The following is a 20,972-nucleotide window of genomic DNA, read 5'->3' as shown; positions in this document are numbered from 1 at the left end:
AGGCAAGTCTTAGGACACATTTTCAAAATGTATTTATTTGTGTAGTGTGTTTATTTGCTGAGAAAAGTGTTAATATTTGAATAAACAAAATGTATAGAATATTAATTAATAATGAATATTAATGAATTAATTAATGAAGATTACATGTTATATATATATATGTCTGCCCATTCACCATATTTTCTCTTTTTGGACCATTCTCTATAAACCCTAGAGAAACCCTGGTTGTGTGCGAAAATCCCAGTAGATCAGCAGTTCCTGAAATACTCGAGCCCGTCTGGCACCAACAACCACGTCACGTTCAGAGTCACTTAAATCCCCTTTATTCCCTGTTCTGATGCTCAGTCTGCACTTCAGCAAGTTGTCTTGACCACCTACATGCCTAAACACATTGAGTTGCGGCCATGTGATTGCCTCATTAGCTATTGGTGTTAAGCAATTGAACAATTGAATAAAGTGGCTGGGGATTGTACATTGTGATAAACTCACTGCTGAGGTAAATTGTTTAAAAATTTGCTTAGATGCCTAAAACATTCGCACAGTACTGTATATTTAAGGAGATGAGTTTGGGAGTCTTGGTTGATATTGTTTGAAATATACAGTAAGACAAGTTCACAAACAATAGCCTACAACTTCAGTGAACACTAGGACTTGACCAAATATTTCAATAGAGAAGTGTACACTAAATGCACACTTACAAAAGACCATTCACAAGACAGATATACATTTCTCCTAGCACAGATAAGAGATTGTTGCACTGTGTAACCCTGCACGTATGTATTCTCCAACTTGGTAGATCACTTTATTTGTTTTAACTCGATTAACTTTCTTAATGTGATTCATATCAACTGGCAAACTCAGATAACAACTAAGTTTAAGTTGCCTGAGTTTATTACTATTTCATGACTATCAACAACTGGAAGGTGACTTTCTTCAGATAAATTGATCATTACCATGTTCTGATTTGAGAGCTCTTGGATCATTCTGTCTGAAGATGCAGTAAGCACTGGTGTGATTCTGGGGGACCAGTTATTCTTCTTAACTTATATTGCAAAGCTACCTTGGTCATGCATGTTTCTCTTTTACAACATCCAGAACATTTGACCCTTTCTCTCAAAGTTGGCCACCCAGGTGTTTGAGCCGTACCTCGTACCCTTCTAGCTTCAAATACAGTCCCTCACCATCACCATTAGGACCCCTCACTTTGTGAAGCATTTCAGCATTTCTGCTGCAGATAATCATGTTCCCAGCAAGGCACAGCACTATCCATCCATACCACTGTAATTTATACATTGTAACCTAATCTGTTGTAAATTTAAAAACCTCTATTAGTAGCCTATATTTAGTTATTATTATTAGTTATTTCTTGATTAATATATATGCTTGTATATATACTCTTTTGTATGTTTAATGTTATATCTGGCATTCTTAGCGAGGAGCAAAGTAAGCTTTTCATTGTATATAAGGAACCTGTGTTGCACTCATGCGTTTTACTACAATCGCATTTTAAGGTCACGGTTAAAAAAAAAAGACTTTGAGAATAAAGTTATAATATTTTGATAATAAAGTCATACGTTTTCAAGAATAAACCTGTGACTTTTTGATGATAAAGTGGGCTAATTGTAGGGGGTTGATGTAGTACATTGGGGCCTCGGTTGCTGTACTGGCAACGACAAAGGGATCCTCCTTTGGGATCAATCATTTTGATTATCATCTCACTGTCTCCTGTGAAACTACATGCACTCTTTGAATGTAATCACTGATAGCCACGTAGATGCCACTGTCTGCGATTCTCCATCAACAACAGACAATTTCCTCCAAGTCTATATTTCTTCTTGAGGTATACTATTTTTGATGATTTTTATTTGTTTTGTTTTGTTTTGTTTTTTACAGTGGGCCTAAAATGCTGTTAAATTTTACAATTTAATCACTCAATATTGTATCATCTTTCTAGGTATCAACATCAATGGTAGTTTGGACTGTAGACTGTTAGAACTAGCTAGGATACTCTCTCTGAGTGGATAATAAAACTCTTTTTTAAGTTATTCGGAATAAAAACATCTGCTAAATTGAACATCTGCTTTAACTGTACATTTAAAAAATCCTTTGTTGCACCAGTTTTTTGTCAATCTTTTGGAAAACAAACTTTTCTCAAGCTAAAATATTAGTTAGTAGTAAGCCATTTACTATTCTGAATGCCACGGCAAGCCTTTGAGAGATAGATTCAGAGAGACTGCATGGAAAAAATCACCACATTTTCTAGAGTTCTGTTTGCAGCAGATAGTATTAAATAAATTAGATGTCCTTGCATGTTTGCCCAAAGCATACCACATCATTTCGAACACATATTTGTTTGTTGTCGCACCACTTTAACAATCACCTGCTCCTACACATCATGCAAAGCAGCAAGTTGTAGTCTGTCTTTTTGCATGTCAGTCAAACGGCCTCTTTCTGAAAAAGTAGGCAGATTGGCCACATTGAGAAACAAAACCAGCCAGACCACCAGACAGTGCATAGTTAGCGTCTGAAAGCAACGTAAAATAGCAATGGGATGGTTACCAGATGTCTTGTTCTGGACAACAATATCTTTCTTTGCTTGTGTGGACCCCACGATTGTTGATTCCACTGTAGTAGCTGGTTTCACTACGGAGATGTTTGTAGCAGCAACAAGTTCGGTTTGATGTTCAGTACCATTTTGTGCAGTGCTGAACAGTTGCGTCGTACTGGATCCATTTGTTGTCAAGGTATCTAGGATTGAAGAAAATACATTTGTTACATACTATATAAAATTAATTCTAATTTTATCCCTTAGAAATAAAATTTTAGTGTTAAAATGTTTGTGTTAATTACATCTTTAAGACTGATATATGTAAATGAGCTCTGTTCTGTTTGCCTCATTTATAAAGCAAATTAATGTTATTTATAACTTCATCTTAACTGTAGAGATGCATCAGTTTTAATGACATCACAAAAGAATGAATTCAAACAGGGCAGTTTTCGCAGCTCAGCTTCCACATATGAACTGGCTGATTTATCAATGTTCACATTACACCAAACCCTTATTTATAACAAACAAACAAGTAAATAAATATAAATATGTGATTGTTATGGACCTTTTTGAACAACATGATACTAAAGAAGTTAAGATAGCTATCACAGTAATTGTGTTTTTTCATTAAAACCCAGTATGACAGGGTATACTTCATAGAATGAAATATGATGTAATTACAGCTAAATATTGCCATAAACATCAGTGATGGAAAGATAAGGGTGTATATAGTGTATTTAGTTTACCTCCGATGGTTTGCGCTGACTCATTGGTGACAAAAAGAGTTGAGGAATTCTGGGTCTCTGGGTGGGATGTTACTTCTACAGCATCACTGCCTTTCAAAATAGGATGTGAGATACATTTCAACTTGTTGAAGCAAAATTCTGGTTTCAATTTGCTTGAAACTTTCAAAGGCAAAATAAGAAAAAAAAAGCTGAAAACTGAAAACTCGTTGACAATAAAACAGATCTAACATTTCTATTCAAGCCCAAACAAAGAAAAACAATGGATGTTAGTCTAGATCAATGACCTCAAACTACCGGCTCATGAGACAACTTAATGTTTATGTGTATTGTAGTTTATTGTATTGCATTCTATTGTATTGCATTGAATGGCACAGAGTTCCTTTTTCTCTTGGTATCTACAGTAACTTTTTGTTTCTAGCAGTATCTGATCTCAGGACTGTCTTTTCTCGATGCTGCTGGTAACTAACAAAGATACTTTCTCTAGATAGACAAAGCACTTCTTGTAAGTCGCTCTGGATAAGAGCGTCTGCTAAATGCTGTAAATGTAAATGTTTATAATCTATTCTCAAATACAGCCTACCAAAAAATGAATAAAAATAATACATATTTTTGTAGCTAATTGTATGTGATGGGTAGATGGGTAGCTTATTTTAGCCCTGCCCCTGCATTAAAGAACAGGAAGAGATTGCATCCCTGTCCCTCATGGCCACATGGTGAGCAGTTAGATCACACTCTTTTGAAATAAATGTGTTCCAAAACCTGAAAATCAGTCTGAAATATTAGGAATTATCGGTACTGAAACTCATATTTTCTAGAATTAAGTAAAACTGTCATGCTTTAATAAAAATATCATGATTTTATATGTGTACAACTCACAACTAGCTGTGTTTGCTAGTCATGTACTGCTAGCATTTTTTAGTTGCCACTAATGAAACAATGTTATGATCGATTTAGTAGGGACAGAATGGTCAATCATTTGTTATACTGCAATGTTCAATCCTTGATTTTAACACAATAACCATAATTAAGGCATAGAGCCAGTCAAAGCGATAGGATTTTAGTCAAAAATCTAAGCTAAAAGACTTAAATGTGTTTTCAGCTCTGACTTTGAACAGTAGAATAACACGTGTAAGATCAGCTTAGACGGATGGCTATGATGTTAGAACTAATGTTCTGCCTGCAAGAGGAATCTTTCAGATGAAATCTTGAGAGAGCATGGCTTTAATTTAGCTTCAGCTCATTTAGCTACCTTTCTAATTAGACTGACAATTAATTAAATCGGTAACATTTTCTATAAATGTCACGTTTGTAAGCATCTATAAACACATTCATAGAGGCACAGGCACAGACAGCACAGAGCCGACACAGCACTCATTTCTGAGCATGAGGTAGGGTTGTAGAATAAGGTGCAAAGATTATTTAACATGCTGTGATCTGTGAATACGTGACCACAGCAGTTCCTGGGGTAGGATACACACCGCACTTGAGTAAACAACGTGCAAACACTGTATTAGCATCAAGTTCCAGATCATCAAAAGAGGAGAGTGTGTGAGAGGGGGGCTTTCAGTTCAGTCATTGTGAGTTCAAAATCCTGTTATAATGCATTCATAAGGCATCATAAACATGGCTATAAATATTTATGAAAATGCATTACATGTAATAGCTATGCTTATAAGTACTGTTCATAACAAATTATAAGAGCTCATAAGTTGTATTTGTCTGGTCTAAGGAAAGTGAACTGTACTGTAGTAAAGCTGCCTCCAGTGTTAAGAGTGAGGCTTCAAGTTGAAGTATTTACTGAAGGATTTACTGAAACACTAAAACATCCACAGTAAATCACATCACAGGCTTCAAATGTCAGAGTTTAAACTAGCATTGCCATCAGTGTTTTACCCAAAGTGGGAAAGTCAATGTACACCATTGTTAATGTTCACCACCATTAGCCTGGCACTAACTTATCACTGCATATCCAATATTATACTGTTTGGAGAATCTGAATATTCAGGACTGAAGCCCTGAAGATGCAGCCATAACAGCTCCAGCAGTGACAAATAAAGTACTGGAAATCTGTCTTTACTTTACACTCTCCAACCTGGGAACTTCTTTGGCACTGACAGTATAACATGTTATTAACACAACTTATAATGTATTATGTTAACAATTCATGATGCATAATAAACACCATTTTAATTCATTTTATACATATTTCTAACCATGTTTGTAATGCCTTATGAATGCATTATAGCATGTTATAAATGGGTTTATACATGCTTACAAACATAACATTTTTAGAAAGTGTTACCGTTAAATCTGCCTTCATGGATTCAATCATGACATAGTGGTAGACACAGCATGTCAGAATGAAGAAATGATTGGGATTACCAGACAGATTCATTGATAAATGCAAATTTAACTATTCGCTTTAAGGCCTTGTGGTTCAGTATCTGACCAGCACATGTGTCAGTTGTGTCATGCTGGCATGGTTTCCATTCCATTTGTGTGCAGCACATAATCTGCTACTTTTGACACATAAAAACTGGTACCAGCTGATAACAAACGCCATGCAGGAAATCCCTGAAAATAAATGGTTAAACTGAAATGTGCATTCTGAATTGACCACTTGTCCCCAATAAGGGGAGCTACTACAGCTTTGAGTGATATTTTGATTGTAATTGTAGATCACAGTTTGCATAAAAGGTGAAAAAATTATATTTAAATGAGTTTCTCTGCCCTTGCTGAGATGAGCTATGCCATCGTTTGGCAGGAACAAAAGTATTATTATTATTATTATTATTATTATTGGTTGTAGTGGCTTGGGGTGACAGAATTGCTAATACATGTAAATTTCACTAAGATGTGCTCATGTTGGTGTTTATGTTGTTAAAATTTATACTTGGGGGAAAAAAACCATTTACATCTGTAAATCTTCATCCATACAGTGGCTAAATCAGGAATAAAACCTTGAACAATTATGCCACAATTAAGGCATTTAGTTTCCATATTGTGAATTAACTATGGTTTGTGATATTCTTTGTGGTTTTGTTTATCTGTGGTATTTATTTCCCATTTGTATTCTGTGCTGTCTGTTGGTGTATAGACCCATTTACAGTACATGCAGGTGCACATGGCTAATAAAGTGATTCTGCTAACAATACATTACAACATAAGTGGCCACTCCTAAACTGGGAGAAACAGTCTATGAAAAATTCTCATGGAACAATAGCTTGCTGTTTGTCCTGCAGCATATGCAAGCTGCGGATAAAAATAAAGCTGTATATTCTCGGAGCTGACAGATGCAAATGTATTCAACGACTGACATAATAATAGTGTTGACATGGAGAGCTTTGTCCCCTGTCATGAAAGAAGCTTTCTCAGGGTCCCCTGCTACTGCACAAGGCCAGATTATGCAACACAAGAGAGCAGTCAGGACAGAGTTTTCCACTTAACCCTTTGCTAAAGAGTACACAAGAATTCCTGGATTAAACCTTCTTTTGCAGAATGCAGAGAATTTAATCTGTTATTAATATTTTTATTATTATTACTAGTAGTAGAAACAGTAGTAGTAGGTATTGCAGCAGTAATAACACTACTAGTAGTAGTTGTAGCAGCAGTAGTAGTAGTAGCAACAGTAGCAGCAGCAGCAGTATAAGTAGTAGTAGTAATGGTAGTAGTAGCAGCAGTAATAGTAATAGCAGTAGCAGTAGCAGAAGTATTAGTAGTAATAGCAGCATTAGTAGTAGTAGTAGTAGTAGCAGCAATGGAAATAGCAGTATTAGCAGTAGTTGCAGCAGTAGCAGCACTAGTAGTAGCAGTAGTAGTAGTAGCAGCAGCAATAGTAGTAGTAGTACTAGTAGTAGAAGCAGCAGCAGCAGCAGTACTAGTAGCTGTAGTAGTAATAACAGCAGTAACAGTAATAGTAGCAGCAGTAGCAACAGTAATAGCAGTAACAGTAATACTACTAGTAGTAGCAGCAGTAATAGTACTACTACTACTAGTAGTAGTAGCAGCAATAAGAGTAGAAGTACTAGTAGAAGAAGCAGCAGTAGTAGTACCAGCAGTAAGAGTAATAGTAGCAGCAGTATTAGTACTATCAGCAGCAGTATCAGTAGTTAAGTGATCCTTATTAGTCCCACAACAGGGAAATTTTCCCTCTGGATTTAATCCATCTGTGAAGTGAAAAACCACATACAGACTACTGAAGACACATGATAGGAGACAGTTAGCACACTTGCCCAGAGTGGTGGGCAGCCTGGAGAGCTGCTGGGGGTTAGGTGTCTTGCTCAAGGACACCTCATTCATGTATTATTGGCTCTGAGGATTGAACCGGCAACCTTCTGGTCACAGGGCCAGTTCCCTAACCTCCAGCCCATGACTGCCCCTACTAATCCTATCAGCAGTAGCAGTAGTAGTAGTATTAGTAGTAGAAGTAATAGTAATATTGTCATTGTTTTGTGTTGCGATAGCAACATTGCACATAAATTTCAATAGCAGTTCGACACACATTTCTCAAGATTCACCTTGAATAGCAGTAGTAGTGCTAGTAGTATTAGTAGCAGTAGTAGAAGTACTGGTATCAGCAGCAGTAGTACCAGTTGTAGCAGTTGTAGTAGTAGTAGTAGCAACAGTAGTAGCAGTAATATCAGTAGCATTAGCAGTAGTAGTAGTATTAGTAGTAGAAGTAATAGTGACATTGTTATTGTCTTGTGTTGCCATAGCAACATCATATGTACATTTTGATAGCAGTTCAACAGATATTTCTCAAGATTCACCTTGTTTTTGTACCATAAAAGTATTTTTTTTAATCGGAAATGTTTTTTCTTTTTTTTTTTTTCATTTCTTATAATTGTGTGTATGAGTCAAAGAATCTCTAGATGTTATGTTCTAAAAGTGTACACTATTTCCCCCTCCCATAGACCCCCGCCCCCCTTAGCTGGAATGATGTTTCACATCCCATCACCTCCTGTCTCCTTTTTGTGCTGAGTTGGTTTTACAGTAGGATTTGGGCAGGGGAATTTCTGGCCATCTAGTGAATAAAGCTTTCACTTCTCTGACCTCCTTCTGCTTTTCTACAGTTTCTACAGATTCATTTCTCAAGCCACAGTCATTAATTGAAGACGTAGTCTGCACTTTCCAGCGTTCTTTCAGTGAAGTACTTTACTGTGCGTTTCTTCCTTTAATTAGACTCTGAGATGAGTGTTTTTACTTTTACTCAAGCACATTTTCTCTGAAGTAATGGCACTTCTCTTTAAAGTGTAGTTTTTAAGTAGTCGTTCTCCCACTGCTGATGAGAGTGGAGATGAGGCAGGAGAAGAAAGAAAGATATTAGGAACTAGAGAGAAAGAGAGAGACTGAGAGAGAGAGAGAGAGAGAGAGAGAGAGAGATAGGGGAGGAGGAGGAGGAGGAGGAGGAGGGAGGGGAATTTTGATTACTCACCTCTGTAGAAAAGTGACACAAACAGTACGACTCCTCCCCAGAGTGTCTGCAAAGCAGGTCACAGTCAAACATGTGAACACACAAGCATGTCACCTACAATGCAAATAAAGCTCTGTTCACGCTGGATAAACTTTTAACAAGCTTAAAGTTTTAGGGCTAATTAAATTTACAATGTCACGATAAATGCAAAAGCATCAAATTAACACTCCTGAAATGCATGTCTGAATATATATTTTATTGTTTATGTTTAGACTGCTTTGTGCTTGTGGGCTCATCTGAACAAAAAAAAACCCAAAACAAATAAACAAACAAACAAATGAAAAAAACATTTAAATGAAAACCAGAAGTCTTACTTCAATAAACTCATTACCTATAAAGTCTTAGAGATCTTCACAATGGTGCAAATGGATTTTGTATTAAATAGTTTCAGATGTCTTTATCAATAAATACATTACTAAAATGCTCTACTCATTTATTTTAGGGCAGTTAGAGCAAAGTACGTGGTCAAGATTTTTTCCAATAAAATCCACATTCTGTCCACTGTCCACTTAGAAAAATAAATGAGCTAAGAAAAGCTAGCCTTGTCTGAGTGTAGGCATAGCCATGATTTGACACCCCAGAGCACATGGCCCTGTCAAAGGATGCAGTAATAGAGCCTAGTCAGCACCAGAAGTCTGTCTTGTTAGTACTCAGTTTAATACATTCACATACCGGACATGTAGAGTTATATGCAAAGGTTCGGTTATGTATTGTTGATTTTCTTATTGAAAAAAGGTGATGAGTAAGACATCATCCTCTACAGAGAACACACTGAAATAGTTCATTTCTCTTGACATTGTAGTGAACAAATTCTATACAAGACAAACTAAGAAATGTGCCAAAACTTTTGCACAGGCCACATTCTATATTTCATTTTCCCCAGTATCTTTAAATCAGCAAATAAACATTAGCTGTACTTTATTAAACATTATAACGGTGGACAAACCAAAACCTAAGTTTTGTATACGATTATATAATAAGAACACACATGGTAGCACTTTACTGTAGTGTAGTGGTCATAAGGTCACACAAAACAGGCATCAGCTTTTCACCTATGTAAAGTCATATAGACATTTATAAGGACTTTTTTCAAGAAGCATCACTGATCATGACACTTGAGTGGGCAGTAAACTTCAAACAAAACCAACGTTTCCACAAGCTTTAGGTGACCATACTCACTCTTGACTGGAGATGTGGGTTGTAGAACAGTGAAGAAAGTACAGAGGAATTATAATTTAGTAAAAATATCGAGTACTTGAAATCTCATTCAGTTAAAATTGAAATATGAAGCTAAAAATGTATTTAAGTGAAATTAGAAAAGTATCTACATCTAAACATAATAATGTACTTAAAAAAATAAATGTTTAAACAAAGACATTTACATTTTCTTTGGTAGAAAAGAGTAAAAAGAGAACATAGCATTTTATAATTGTAACAAGTACTCTAAAGGAGTACAATATATGTATATATGTGTAAATATATTTTATTTACTTGAGTAAACATATGAGTATTCAACTAGAAAAGTGCACTTTCTGAAGAAAATTGCAGCGTGATTGTGCAGCTTAAACAATTCCCAGGTGGTTGCTATAGATGTTGCCAAATGGTTAGCATTTGCTGGGGTGTTGATGAACAGCTACTATGGTATTTTACATCATTGAAAAGGTGTTGATTAGTGATTGAGATTCCCAGGTCGTTGCAAAGGTGTTGCTAGGTGGTTGCTAGGGTTTTGCTAGGTGGCTGCTATGGTATCCCAGGTGGATGCCAAGGTATTGCTATAGTTCCCTAAATGGTTAATTAGGTGCTACTAGTGAAATTCTACTAACATGACATAAATTTCGATGCACAAAGGTTTGCACTCAATTCTTTCCTATAAGAAAAAAATAATCATATAACCATAATTGTAAGACAACCTTATATCGATCAAAAAGCATACCATATACAAGCACACCTTTTCCAACCAGGTCTAACAAAATAAACATACTTTTTTCTCCACTTCTGGGTGGGTTCAATCCACTGGTTCTATTTCAGTTTCCAGTTACACGTGCAACAAAAATTTTGACGGAACTGTACTTGTGCAAGTGGTACTACTCCTTGGTTTAGTATAGTAGTTAACCTACCCCATCCCCCCCCCCCCCCCCCCCCCCCCCCCCAAGGCAAACACCTCACACTGTAACAGTCCCCTGTAACAAGACCCCTAACACTAAAGTTACTATATAAATCATACAATGATTGTTAGTTGCTCTGGATACCAGCAACTGCCAAAGACCATGAGTGTGAATAATAATGTTCCCACTATTTAAGTACACTAAATGACCAAAAGTATCCAGACACCACTTCTAACTAGTGACTTCATGCTAGCAAATGTGTTCAATTGCATACATACAGCTATATTCACCATAGAAAAGCATTGAATCATAAAACAGACATTTGCAGGATTATGTTTCAGTTTGTCTGTATGTGTTGTAGAAGTTGTTTAGGCAGCTTTGCAGAAGTTCCTTTTCTGTTCTATAAAACCCACAATGGCAGAGATCACCAAAGCACAGAAGATATAGGACGCATCACTTAGCAACAGTCAAAACAGTAAGAAGAAAAAAAAAAGGTGGAATACAACAGTAACCTCATTAAGATCAGACCATGACTGGCCCCATAATGTGCTTTAATTGCAGCAGAGGTCAGCAAGTTCAGCCATATTAAACAGCAGCAAAGAACAAGCTTAGCATCCTGAAGGTTCATGAAGTTTTTGAAAAGTGGAAGCTAACTCTTCTCTCACTGTTAGTCTTTTTTTTGGACATAACGTCATTATCTTAACCTCAGACAATGTTTCCTGTATGTGCACTGTCTGTAGGGCTGTGTATGAAACTCTGCAGTGTGGTTGCTACTGAGGCCACATTTGACATCCACAAACCCTTAACTCTGAGCTAGCGAATGCCAACTGCTGGGTGTTTCATCACGTTTCTTGGAGACTCAAGAGTTTTCAAGATCACAACGCCGTATTCTATGAATATGTAGCATTGTTCCAACCCAGAAAACTAGAAAACCCACTTGTTTGGCTACTTTAAAACCACGTGTCATTCATAACACGTGTTCATGTTCAGAGGAAGTCGTTCCATGTGAAAACATGCCACCCATCAGAGCGCACCTCCTCTCTGTCTCTGCCACTTACAATAGCATCCTCTCTAATCAGGTGCCTTTCTATCAGTGTAAAGCCTGAAGTAATAGTATGAACTAGAGCACAGGGACGAGTAATTATAGCAGCCACTCAGCAAACATGAAAAAAAAATCAGTTAAAACAAACTGTGATGACATTTAGTCAAATAAATTAATTACTAATGCTGGGAAAAAGAGTCTAGTCTTCCACAAAACAAAACAAAAAAATCTGTTCTACAAACAATTAGCAGGAAAGTGGCTTAATGGATCATTTTGTAACATGGCTATGATTTGATTGCATACAGTAGATATTAATAATATTACGTGAGAATTGATCTTTTTAACTTTAAGCACCAACACATATAACCATAATTGTAAGACAATTACAGATGAGGACTTATTGAGGCTGTATCTATTATTTCATTTGGTTTTAGTCTTTTTTGTTGGGGTTGCAGGGGTAGCGCTTTTGTTAGCACCATGCAATTGACAGGCTGTGTTGGGTAGTCTCAGACTCTGTGTAATCCAGATTGCGTCATCTGATTACAAAAGTAAAGTACTAAAGTATTACTTGTATTGTGGTATTCAACAACAACTTACACACTTGTTATTGACATTTTAGAAGCATTACACTGCAAAAAATCATATCTTGTCAAATGAAATGATATTAAATCTAGTCAATATAGCTAATATGTCTCATTTTGAGATTGGTGTGCAATTATTCTAAGATTATCTATCTTATTTGTAGACATTTTTCACTTGTTTTCAGTCATTTTATTTAAAAATTAAGTTCTCTCACTATACTGGCAGGTCATTTTGATGGTTTCAAGCATATTTAATCAAGCTACTGTATCTTTCAATATAGTGAGATTACTTTAAACATTACTTAAAACAAGTAAGAATGTCTAGAAACAAGATAATCTTAGAATAAGTACACAAGTTTACAACAATCTCAACAGGATAAATAGATATATTATCTATAGTTAATTTTACTTGACAAGATGTTGTCTTGTTGTTATGTTTTGCAGCATATATGATTGTCAGATTGTAAGCAATTTCTAGATTGAACATGTCAAGGTTTGTGAAAACAACAAGAAGTTGATTAAATGATGAACAATATACTGTAATTATCTATATATACTAATTTCTTGTCAGTTAACCCATTAAAACCCCAGGCTTGGTATTACATACCTTATTATTCATTAACTACTTTCTTCAATGCAAACTGGCTGAGCTATTCGTATGTTGTAGAAGTGTGTGGAGGCTAAAGTAACATCCTGGATGTTAATTTGAAATTCAATCTAGATTTTATACAGCTTTCATTTACAACTACATAATACATACAGCTTTGACTCTGACAAATCTAAAACTAGTTCTGCAGACTATCTGAAACCTATGAAGCTGTACAGTATGGTCATCATATTCAAACAATTGTATATGTTTACAGTGAGATCTGAGACCGCTTTGGGAATTTGAAACTTTCTCAGTTGAAGATGGAGTTCTGACAAATTTAAACAATTAACCGTTTGGATAAGTTTGATAAATATTCTGCAGGTCACTGTTCAAATGTAAGTGTGTGACACTGACCATGTTAAGGCCTTCCAAAAGGCCAGATCGTTAAGTCATGTTCAGATGATGCTCAGTGGATTTGATCTTCTCATCAGAGGCTTTTGCACAGTCATGGAGTCCACCTTAAGTGAGCTCTGCCATTGAAGCAAAACCCGCACATACTATCCCACTAATTCAAAAATTCCGATTCTTTTTTTTCTGAAATTAAAATTTTAAAGACTCTACTTTTCACTTAAATTCATTATGCTGATATCATTTGTTATTACAAAATGTTGTCGTACATTAAAAAGAATGTAAAAGTGAAGCATTGTTACTAGTGGTCTCAACCTTTAAACACCAATTATTTTGGTTTTATATCATTGAAAACACTGATTCCACAATTTGGGGGAGCAAATCCAATTTTTTTTATATTTGTGTGCCTTTGAAAATATATAATCAGATTTTAAAGCATTGTATTTTCCATCAAGCATGTGAATAAATCAGCCTATTAATTTGTTTGTTTACTGATGGTGAATATAATCTGCATGATAACTTTGTCACAATGACTAATAACAGAAATGATGTGTGCTTTAGGGAGGATGAAAGGAGGGGGAGGGATAATGAAGCTTTGCATGGTATGAGCATGGTGAAGATACAAAATGGAGCAGTTGGAAAGTTATTGAGTAAATTTATTCAAATTACATTTGATATTTTAAATAATCGAATGTTAATAAATAGATTAGAGTGTTACGTTAGTGTTAGTCATGTACATTACTTGAGTAATCCCCCAAACTGTGTTAACAGTTGAAATAGATGAGTAGGCCGATCCTCCTTTGTTCACAGAAATGTAGAACACGTGGTCTTCAAGCTCTGCAACTGTGATGCCCAATAAAGCCCAGCTCTCTACCTCTCATCCCCTCCAAAATCTGACCTCCTTCCAATCTGTCTCATCTCTTTTTACTGAAAATCAACACTGAAGAATTTAATGTTTTCTGCTTACCTTCATTTTCATTCTGAAAGAGTGTGTCGGGTTCAGAGCAGAATCCAAACAGCTTGCAACAACAGCTAACCGTTAGTTGACCACACCTTTTTGTTACTTCCTTTCTCTCTCTTTCGCTCTCTCTCTCTCTCTCTCTCTCTCTCTCTCTCTCTCTCTCTCTCTCTCTCACACACTTCAATATTCTCTGTGTTCAGCCCACCAGCTTTTTTCACTCCACCAGCTTTTGTGAGCCAGCTTGTGGCTTGGTCGCATGCTCTTTCACTGTCTGTGGGTTTTTATATGCTTGTAAACTGCATCACTGATTGTTGAGTTAACTGAACACGGACACTGTAAAAGTACAATTAAGCAATAATTTGCCAAAAAAAAGCCAAATGTCAAATATCTAGTGTTACAATAAGTTTGTGACAAAATTGAAGTTTGACAAATGATTATTTGTTGGGTGAAACTGCTGTGGATTCTTGATTACTTGGGATTAAACAGGACTCTGAATTCTCTGAATAAACATTAGCCTGCTTTGAAGCAGGAGCACCATGTCATTTGCCTTGTGGACTGGTAGAGAAGACATCATGTCAACTGGAGACTATTAAATCTTCCTGCCTTTAACAGAATGTAACAGTGACAGACTGAACCAGATGCTTGCAGCAGAGGCTTGGGTTAAGGCTTGGGGTAAGTTGCTCTGGATAAGAGCATCTGCTAAATGCTGTAAATGTAAATGTAAATGTAAAGAACTTTAATACCAAAGGGGTTATCCAAAATCACAGTTGGTAAACAGAAGCACAGAGTTGAAAACCAAAGCAGAGTGAAAGGATAAAGCTAGAACTGAAGTCATAAACAGGACAGCAGTCAGAAACACAGGGGGAATGCTGGTGAGAGGTGTGCGTATTAAGTGGTCTGGAGATGGCGAATGGTGTTAGGTTGATATATTTATGATATTTCTAGCGCAAGTTGCTGGCTAGCAAGCTAAAGCAAGTAAGCTAGAACCAGCTTGTGCTAGACAACCTGAAAAGACACCAAGACACTTCAATGTTGATAAGTAACAGTGGCTTTTTGAATATTTCGCTGATGTAATTGAGACACTACACCACTTTTTCTTGTGTAAGAGTTAAATATCTACTTTTCTACTAGGAAAACCCCATGTAAGGTACACCATTGGACCTTAAAACCACTGCTGTACCTCTGAGGGTACATTTATGTTGTTTGTACCTTAATGAGTGAATCATGTACCTGCCTAGTATGTTTATTTCTAACAGTGTAGACTAATTGGACTAAATGAGGCCTAGTACTAAATGAACTAGCTAGCTAGTTACCAACCATTGCTGCTTAGCTAAAAGGAAAGGTTTACACACAGTAGACAGTTTGATATGAAATGACATCAGTAGCCAGTCAACATATTTTATGTAGTATTCTGAGATGAATACTTGGTCTCTCTGTTCTGTTACCTTTAAGGCACATTACTGAGGCACTAATAACACACTGTTGTGTCCATATTCATCATCTGCTTGCGTTTACAGTGACTATGCTTGTTAATTTCAGGTGGCAGGTGTGAATGTTTTAGTTCACATATCTTAATATTCACATTTCTTTAAGGGCAAAATTGACACTCACTACAGTAATACTGAATACGTATTATGAATATGACTCAGTATATGTATGTGTTGCTGTATGTGCACGTTTGTGTGTATGCAAGCCATTGCAAATGTGGTATTTCTGATCTAAAACAAAAAAGAGTGACATTGTTCTTGACAGCTTCACATCCTTTAAGACTCATAGGCTATATTTACACAGCAGGTAAAAGTGGACCAAATCCAATCTTTTTCTTCATATGTGACACAGGTGTGTGTCTGTGTGTCAGTGTGAACAGCAAAAAATGCATTGAGTCTGATATTTTCTATTCTGAATTGAGAAGCTTTCATATGTGGTACTGAAATCCAATCCGTATCCTATCTGCTGGAATACGACTCAGTCTGAACAGCCAGATCGGAATTCATTCAGACTTTTCCATCAGTCCAACTCGACATTCGTCATCATTTCATGCTGCTCAGACTCAAACATTAAGGCTGATGTTTCTGTACCAAAAAAATTAGAAAAACTCAAACCACTCCATGTTCGAAGAGGTTTCATACGAAACGGCCGAACGCAGCTGGAGGAGAAAAAAGTCGAAAGAATCTGAGGACATGAATCAAAGAAGTGGCCATGGCTAAATAACATAGCCTTTTCATGGTGAACTCGAACACATTCTGGGTGATGAGCGCAGCTGTAAACCACTGGAACTTCATAATCACTCCTGTGATGTTGGCGAAGAGGAAACTGAAGCTCCAGCAGCGACTGGCACTCACTGGCCATCATGGTTGTTTACCTCTGGATGAGCCATATGAATCAGTGTTCTTTTGTGCATGTGGGTCGGTCGGTGGGAACAGCTGATCTGTTCAGACTGATGTTGCTTACAGCTCACATTTAAAAGATAATGTGAACAGCCAAACAAAAAAAATCTGATTTGGTGAGAAAATCAGATTTGGGCCTCTTTTACCTGCTGTATAAACATTGCCATAGTGTCGAGTTGTTTTCTCACAGAAACACCTGTGGGTTTTTTCAGACCCGAAGCAGCTTGATTTTCCTCCTCTCTCTCAAAAATTAACACACTACTTTCCCCTTCCTAATGCAAGTGGACATTTTGTGCTACACCTGCATATACTAACAGAGAGAAAGGCTGTGCAGTCCCTTTGCATATTACTAGTCTAGCTGTTAATAAAATATGTACTCAGAGAAAAAAACGCAGTCTCTGTAGCTGCTCCAGGTTTTGCAACAGGAAAGAAAGATATGGAAAAGGAGGTGTGCCTATTTGCTTGTCAATCACTTTGTATGTGCACAGCACATAGCATGAAGCACAAAGCCTTATGATTATACAGTACTATGCAAAAGACAGAGATCACACTTTTATATATCTAGTTTTCAGTCAAAAATGCCAATGTGTTCATTAGATTGCTCATTTTTCAGGATAAATTTCTGAAGAAATTGACTGAGGATAACCCAGGGACATAAGAAAGGGGAAAGGAAAGGAATAACAAAGGGAAAACAGAAGTTTCCAAAACTGGAGTGGCGAAAAATAATTAAAGTACAAAGAAAATGACAATCTTAACAAACGTGCAAGAGCTAGTAGACCACCAAAATCAAATCAAATCAAATCAAATTCATTTATATAGCGCTTTTTACAACTGATGTTGTCACAAAGCAGCTTCACAGAATTCCAGAAAAAACAAAGTTTTAACAAGAATGTAAAAACCCCCAAGTGAGTAAGCCAGGGGTGACAGTGGCAAGGAAAAACTCCCTCAGAGCTGAGGAAGAAACTTTGGGAGGAACCAAGGCTCACAAGGGGAGACGCATCCTCCTCTGGTCAGACTACGTACAAGTGATTGTACTCCTAATCGCTTCTCGGCCTTTTGGCTAAGATCAAGTGTAGTATCTGTTCTTATCAGTTTACAATCTGATACGTCCTCTGTATGACGACTGCATTCATCCATCCATCCATCCATCCATCCATCCATCCATCCATCCATCCATCCATCCATCCATCCATCCATCCATCCATTTTCTAAGCCACTTCTCCGTCATTCCAGAGTTTGGGGGCTTTATAAGAAAAGGCTCTTTCCCCAGCTGCAGCCTTGTGAATTCTAGGAACTATTAATAAGCGAGCGCTCTGTGATCTGAGAAGTTGTGATGGCTCGTAATAGGAAATAAGGTCTTGTAAGTACTCAGGAGCGAGCCCATGTAGGGCTTTATACGTCAATAAAAGAATTTTATAATCAACACGGAATTTAACAGGCAGCCAATGAAGTGATGATAGCACTGGACTAATATGTAGAAAATTTCTAGTTTTAGTGAGGACCCTGGCTGCGGCGTTTTGGACTAGTTGAAGTTTGTTTAGATTCCTGCTCGTACATCCTGACAGTAATGCATTACAATAGTCTAGTCTAGAAGTAATAAAAGCGTGTACTAGTGTTTCTGCATCACACAGGGATGGGGCATTTCTTATCTTGGCAATGTTGCGAAGATGTAGAAAAGCTGTCCTAGTGATACTGCATATGTGTTGATCGAATGATAAATCCGAATCAATTACGATGCCAAGATTTTTTGCTGCTGAGCCAGGTGTAACTGGAAAGTCAGCGAGATTTAAAATTAAATCTGGTTATTTATTTCTTGCCAAAACTGTTCCTATCAGAAACTTTCGTCTTTGTAACAGAAGAACATCTGAAAAAATCCAGAGGTGTTTCTGTCCATCCTTCCACAGTGAGAAGACCACTCAGTGCTATGGGTCTGAAAGGATATGTAGCTGTCAAGAAGAACCTTCCTGAGAAAAGGAGATGGACACCTCAAACAAAGAAGCTGAACAATGTACTGACCACCCCAGAGTCCAGACCTCAACATCACTGAATGTGTTTACTTGGATTCTGAGAAGCAGAATATGCAGACTGAACTTTTGAGGTGGGGAGACATATTCATGCTGATTTCTTTGTGAAAATGAAAGCAAGTCTCCTGAAAAGAATTGCAGCTGTAAACAAGGTAAAGCGTGAACACACTGAATATGGAAAAATCCAGTATTATATTTAGCTGTTGAGGCTTTTATGTTATTTCCTCTTAAAAAATATGTTTTTTGCATATTTCCTGTCACTGAAAAATGAGTAAATTACAGATTGAGTGACCCACTGTGACAGTTGGTGTGTTTAAAGAAATGATGGCAGAGGAACCTGAAAAATGCTTATTCTGATACTACCTATGATGGCTTGCACAACCGGGTAGGCATGAAGAGGGATGGCAACCTTGGCACTGCAATGCTAGGTAATTATTTGCCTGGCATGTTTTGTTTAAAACTGTGCCGCTAAGTAGCTAAAGTTAATATTGGCTGGTTGACAACAAACTGTGTGAGCCAGCTTTTGCTATAGCACAACGAAAATGAGAGCTGCCTAGAGATAATTAAAATCAGACATAGGCTGGGAATTGCAGCCTGGAATCGAACAAAGTGGCCAGGTTAAAGCAAGCTTGCTAAGTTCTGTATTAGCCAACATCAGCTAGCACTGACTAATAGGGAATTGAGAGTTGGGAACTACTTCTCTGTCTTACACATGACAGTGTACTCAATGTTCCCTCATCCTCCCTGTATGAGTAATACTGATACAATTTGGTTGGCACATTTATCTACTTCATTTTCCTGTCAAGGCGGAGGGAATTTCTCACTGTGAACAACTGTCATCTCCGCTCTCCGGGCTAAACAGTCACTCCAGCACCTTCCACCAATCTTTTTTCCCAAAACGGCAATGCGAGAATGATTATTTTCTCGCCTTGGAGTGAGGTAAGTATGGAGCAACACTCCTCTCACTCGCGTCTACGCTAAGCAGGAAGGAAGTGTCGCAAGCTGGGTTTGAGAGCCTAAAAAAACACGTTGCTCCAGATGTCAGCGTGACAGCGAGGCCATGCTCGACACTCATGTGGGTTCAACGCACCCTAACACATCAGAGCATGCACGCACTCCGACTTCCCCTCGTCTCTCCTTTTCAACTCCGCTTCTCACTCTCTCGGGCGAAGCTTTCAGACGCCCGCCCGGTGCTGGAAGTGACTGCAATACAAACAAACATGAAACGGCAGTGCGATCCTGCTCTTCCTCATTTGCACTCGTTGCACCTATAGCTCTGAAGCACCAAAGAGATGGAGTGACATGAGAGAGGTGTGCTGTTGACTGAACCCCAGCTAGCACCTCAAGCTCTCCGTGACAGTTTGATTAGGCTTAGTCGGGAAATTTAGGCTTGTCACAGCTGCAATAGGTTACTGTCTGTCTACGAAATGAATATCAACAGCCTGTAGCCGCACTCATTAGATGTTGTGCATGTTGTGCAGAGTCTTTGGATTTTAATACGGCTTTACCAGTGCATTAAGCCATGCCAGCCAGCTGGCTAACTGGCACGCACACCGACCTGCGCTTTTAAATGAAGTATACGAAGCACAGCTGTCACTGTAAGTTTACACTGTACACTGTACCTAAAACAGTGATGTAGTGGTGTCAGGATAGGTGGGTGGACTTTGTCTTCTGTGGACCCTTGCCATTCTAACGAGTATATCCATTCACGCCCTGTGAGCACACCATTTAGCCATATACTCATGACTAAAGCATCAACACAGCAATACCCACACGATGCATGCTTAAGGCTTTCTAAGAAGGTGTTTTAATTATATTTGGCTCTTTTTTATTGTGTCTTATTTGTCAGCTATGGTTAAATTACATACATTTCCCTATTTTCTGTCACTGCATCTGAGAGATGCATGAAAAGAGTAATTGGTACATTTTTTATATGCCTTTAGTGTAGCAGACTCTGTGAGCTCCCCTTTTTGAATCTTTACTTGAATAACACAGACATTTAAAATCAAGGTAAACTGAGCATCAAAGGCAAAGTGTGATTATCTCTTTTTTTATCCCATTTAATCCCATTATATCGAATTAGTACAAGGACTCATGAAATTACAAGG

The 20,972-nt window shown here is 37.5% G+C and overlaps 1 protein-coding gene and 1 pseudogene across 2 annotated transcripts in view; one reads left to right on the top strand and one right to left on the bottom strand.

The window, feature by feature from the left end:
• The window catches only part of fxyd5 (FXYD domain containing ion transport regulator 5), a 24,504-nt gene extending 9,973 nt beyond the window's left edge, over positions 1 to 14,531 (bottom strand). For both annotated transcript variants that reach the window (XM_017722686.2, XM_017722687.2), the window contains exons 1-4: positions 14,460 to 14,531; positions 8,729 to 8,774; positions 3,295 to 3,384; positions 2,560 to 2,748 (exon numbers count right to left, since the gene is read on the bottom strand). In XM_017722686.2, the coding sequence (XP_017578175.2) occupies positions 2,560 to 2,748; positions 3,295 to 3,384; positions 8,729 to 8,774; positions 14,460 to 14,471 (337 nt within the window). In that variant the 5' untranslated portion in view covers positions 14,472 to 14,531. The remainder of the gene's footprint in view (positions 1 to 2,559; positions 2,749 to 3,294; positions 3,385 to 8,728; positions 8,775 to 14,459) is intronic.
• Positions 14,532 to 17,880: 3,349 nt separating this feature from the next.
• LOC119265817 lies at positions 17,881 to 17,982 on the top strand (annotated as a pseudogene).
• The last annotated feature ends 2,990 nt before the right edge of the window (positions 17,983 to 20,972 follow it).

Source organism: Pygocentrus nattereri, chromosome 17 (genome assembly GCF_015220715.1).
Source record: "Pygocentrus nattereri isolate fPygNat1 chromosome 17, fPygNat1.pri, whole genome shotgun sequence".
Classification (NCBI taxonomy): Eukaryota; Metazoa; Chordata; class Actinopteri; order Characiformes; family Serrasalmidae; genus Pygocentrus; species Pygocentrus nattereri.
The sequence above is the reverse complement of the archived record's forward strand: the minus strand, read 5'-3'. Positions and strand labels throughout refer to the sequence as shown.